We start from the raw sequence: 4,178 nt of genomic DNA on the forward strand, positions 1-4,178 counted from the left end.
ATGCATAAATCAATGCACGAATCTGATTTGGGCAAAAAAACTATGCATATTTGGTTATTTGGTTTGTCTCTATCGACAACAGAGATCAGAGGAGACAATCTAAAATGTCTTTTATTTGTGTGATTGAATAAGACAAACCTTATAAACTTTGCTGATGCCATGATAATTTTATATAATACATTGAACAAATCTAATGTGTACAAAGTAACCTATTAAATTAGTGAATAAGCAGAGACTAAAATACTAACGAAGGAAACATACAAATATAGTAAATATTAAATAAGAATAAAAATCTCCTTTTAAGGCTTATATGATGTTCCATGATTAGCCAATCTAAAACAACAGAAGTTCCATAAAGGGCTCTCTTTTTCAACTCTTTTATTGCTTAAATTTTTATAAAACTCGTAACATGTAAGTAGTACTATACATTGATATCTGAATGGACTGAAAATGCAAAAATCATAGTAAACTGAACGTGAATGTTTTATGGACAAAAGTTATGATATATACCATGCATGTTGTTCAAATGTGCTCACAGGTACTCAGAATGTTGAAACTGAAATAGCTCGAGCCGTACTAATAGCTTCGCAATGGTTGATTTCAAACTCGAATCGCCTTTTTGGGATAAATCAACAAGTATTGACCAAGCAGTTTCTCCATATTTGACTCTGTGCTCCTCAATTCTGAATATTCTCTCCAATATCCACAATGCTTTTTGTTGAGCATCAATGTGGCCTGAACCTAAAACTTTTAAGATTGCTTCAACTCCAGACATCTTAACTACGTAGTTGCTTCCATTGTCACAAATTTCATCTTCCAAAAGCGTGGTAAGGGCGCTAAGAACAGCTTCATCTACTTCGCTTTCTTTTCCTTCCAAAATTTCGATCATAGGACGGATTGCATCAGCCTTCACCAAACAAAATGTTCTTTTTGTCAAGCATTGCCTTCCATGAACTTCACAAATTGAATCTTTTGAAGGAGGCACACATAACCACCTTGATGTCCGGGACTTGCTAAGAGAGAGCGAGTTCTGTGACAATTGAGCTAGTGAAATTGCTGCTTTGCTCTGAGCAACGGGCGACTCGCTTGACAGCAACTTCACTAGTAAAGGAATCACCCCTTGTTCTACTGAATGAAGTTGTAGTTTCCTATCGAATGGATTTGTAAACCGTACCAATAAACCTGCTACACTTTCAGATGATAAAGATGCAAAAATATCTGAATTAGCCGAGCTGGAATTCATAATCGAAATCAAGATGGGCACGAGATTTGCTTTTCTCAGCAAATCAGTAATTTTCTTTTGAGTTACAGGAACATTGCTCAGTATACCAACTGCAAAGACCCTTTCAGATTTACAATCAGTAGAGGAAATTATATTCAGAATTAGACTGATGTGGCTCTCTTCTAGCTCTTCTGGTGCGTCTTTCGATAAAGTGTAAAGCAATTTCAAGGCCCCACTCTTGACCTTAGTATTATCTTCCATCAAAAACGGAAAGAGAAGCTGGATTGCACCACTCTCCACCATCTTTTTTCGAACTTCAAGCGCACTGGGATTAGCAGCAATGTTATTGAGTGCTTGCAAGAGGTGATTCTGAATTATAGGACTTGATAAATTCAGAAGTGAGAGCATTTGGAGAGCCACATCGTAGTTCGTCAGGATTGATTCTGATTCAGAAATCTTTGCAAGAATTGCAGCTGCAGGCTCTCGTAGAGTCATAAGCACAGAGGTTACAGAGAATAGAAGCTGAAGCAGTGAAACGACAATCCCAGAACTAATCAATCGTTGGACATTTTCCTTCAAACCGGAGAGGCTTTGCAATGCGCTCAATGCTGATAATTTAGCTTCAAGTTTTTCAGTACGGAACATTTGGACAAGAGGTTCAATTACCCCTTCTTCTCCTAGTGAGGCCTTACTTTGTTCAGTGTGCTCCATCCTTGAAAGTCCCGTTGCCATAAGGATCTTATTCATGTCAGAACCTAAACACATGGAAACCATTTGACATTAAGAACTCATGAATTGCTTGATTTCAAAAGTATAAATATCATACTTCTTTTCATGAGCTTGAAATCTAGATTTGCGGTTGAAGGGATATTAGAGGGATGCTAGAATCTCCCCATATCTCCACATTTGTGTCTCATAACTATTGTGGTTTCTCATATAAGTGGAGATAGTTTCATTCACTTATATTCATAAGTACGATCTTCTCATTATCTAGCGAATGAGGCAAACTTTGGTCGCACTCCCAACAATCCAAAAAATTAAGTTAATCAAATGATTTTAAGTTTTGAACAACATGATTAGTAATGCAGAGATCTCCAACAGATTATAGACATGATATTAAGATAAAGCATACTATAATTACTCCCAAGTGTCTAGTTCTCAAAGCATGTTCTGAAGGAATAAACAAATTGAATACTGGTTAGAGTTTTTGGTTTTGTTCTCTCACTTTACCTTCTATCAAATGCTGCACCATTGGCTTAAAATAACCAGCCTCTGCCATATAAAGCACATTCTGGGTGTTCCCTGACAATACATTCAACAATTTTCTTGCATCATAGGAAGCAATTTGATCGTCCCCTTTGAGAATGGAAACTAACATAACAATACAACCCTGAATTCTGCCAAGCCGGCGCCGTACGTTAACAAAATCACAGAGTTCCAATAACAGTCCCACAACTTCCCTCCTCTCCTCCTCATCCCCAGCCAAAGACTTGACCAATGTTGACAAAGGTCCAACATCTGCCATCATTTCCTGCAAATTATTGTGTTTCAGTGGATAAAAAATAACGGTCTCAAAAAGGGTGCAATAGTCAGTTTCACTTATGGTTCTACCTTGCTTGCAGGATTGTTCCAAACAAGATACCTAAGTACTTGAATGATTAGTGGTCGGTTAACAGATTTGTTCGAACCCAAACGATTGAGCAAAATTGAAACAATTCCCTCTTCATTGAGCCATCCATCATCAACATTTTTATTCTGTATCAAGTCTTTCAACCCAGCAACTGCAAGCTTGAATTCATCGTCATTTCCATACTTGAGATGCAGTGCAATGTCACAAGCTTTAACGCTAGTTCGTTCTTCTTCAATCTCCTCCACTCTCAAATCACATATGAACTCTGTGGTTCGACTTGAAGTTGAAGTTGGACTGCAATTCTCATCAAACTTCATGTTCATGAGTTCCTTGTGAAGCTCTCCAATCTTTGTTTTGAATTGCGTTGAGACCTCAACAGTAGCAAACAAAACAAGGCCCAAGGACCGACCAAGATCATGAGCAATAGATTCAACATGTTTCACTTTTTGGTTGTGGACTTTTATTGAACACTTGGCACGCTTTATCTCCTTCTCAAGAGATTCAACTGCTTTTCTGATTGTTGGGGTGTCCACGATCTTGTCATAGTCTCTCAAATCATTGAAAATTGGTGGAATTTTTTCCAAAACAAGAGCTAATTCAGTGAACATCTCGTTCTCTGTTTCTGAATTCTTGGATATGGAAGCTAACTCATCTGTAGATGCTATAATTTCAGACACAACCTCTGAGAAAGTTCTGTTTTCCATCTCCTTCATCTCTAAACCGACAGATTATGAACAAACAATGAACAAGAAAAACAGAAATATATAGAAATTGTTAAAAGGGTCTGTGAGGAACTCAAAGTAACATAATTGAAAAAATGGGTTGGCAAGTTCTGAGCTGGTGTGATGAGATAATATAGAGAAAGAAGAAGAAGACAATTATATTAAAGCCTAGAGAAAAACGACGAAGACTCGCTGTTATATGACTAACTGTAGACTTAAAGCTCGGAATTGCAAAATGTCATTATAAACATTAAACCCATATCTCACGTAATACATGCTCAGAAAGATGTATATAGGAATTTGAACGTTTGAGTCCACGGTTTTATGCTTAAAAACGTTTGTTCGAGTTCAAACCTTGGTAGAAGTGAGATATTTGATCGATAAATGATATATGTGTTGATTAGTTAAACTATCGGATTCAATGTTTATTTAGAGGAGAGTGAGGAATGATTAAGAGTTAAATAACTAAATATTGAAGAGTGGATATTTGTTTAATAAAAATGAAAAATATATATGGTTTATAATTTGAATGGTAGAGGAAAATTTGTGTGTTAGTTTTGGAGTATTGGGAGGGAGGGAGGAACAAGAAAGGAGTGGCGGAGGG

General features: G+C 36.9%; 1 protein-coding gene across 1 annotated transcript; it reads right to left on the bottom strand.

Annotated features, from left to right (window-relative positions):
• Positions 1-253: 253 nt before the first annotated feature.
• LOC101217510 (U-box domain-containing protein 44) lies at positions 254-3,828 on the bottom strand. The gene is made up of 3 exons (XM_011656175.2): positions 2,834-3,828; positions 2,453-2,753; positions 254-1,977 (listed from the first exon to the last, which is right to left on the bottom strand). Exons 1-3 carry the CDS (start codon positions 3,563-3,565, stop codon positions 533-535), a joined length of 2,478 nt encoding a protein of 825 aa, XP_011654477.1. The 5' UTR covers positions 3,566-3,828; the 3' UTR covers positions 254-532.
• Positions 3,829-4,178: the final 350 nt, after the last annotated feature.

This window comes from Cucumis sativus, chromosome 5, assembly GCF_000004075.3.
Source record: "Cucumis sativus cultivar 9930 chromosome 5, Cucumber_9930_V3, whole genome shotgun sequence".
NCBI classification, from domain to species: domain Eukaryota; kingdom Viridiplantae; phylum Streptophyta; class Magnoliopsida; order Cucurbitales; family Cucurbitaceae; genus Cucumis; species Cucumis sativus.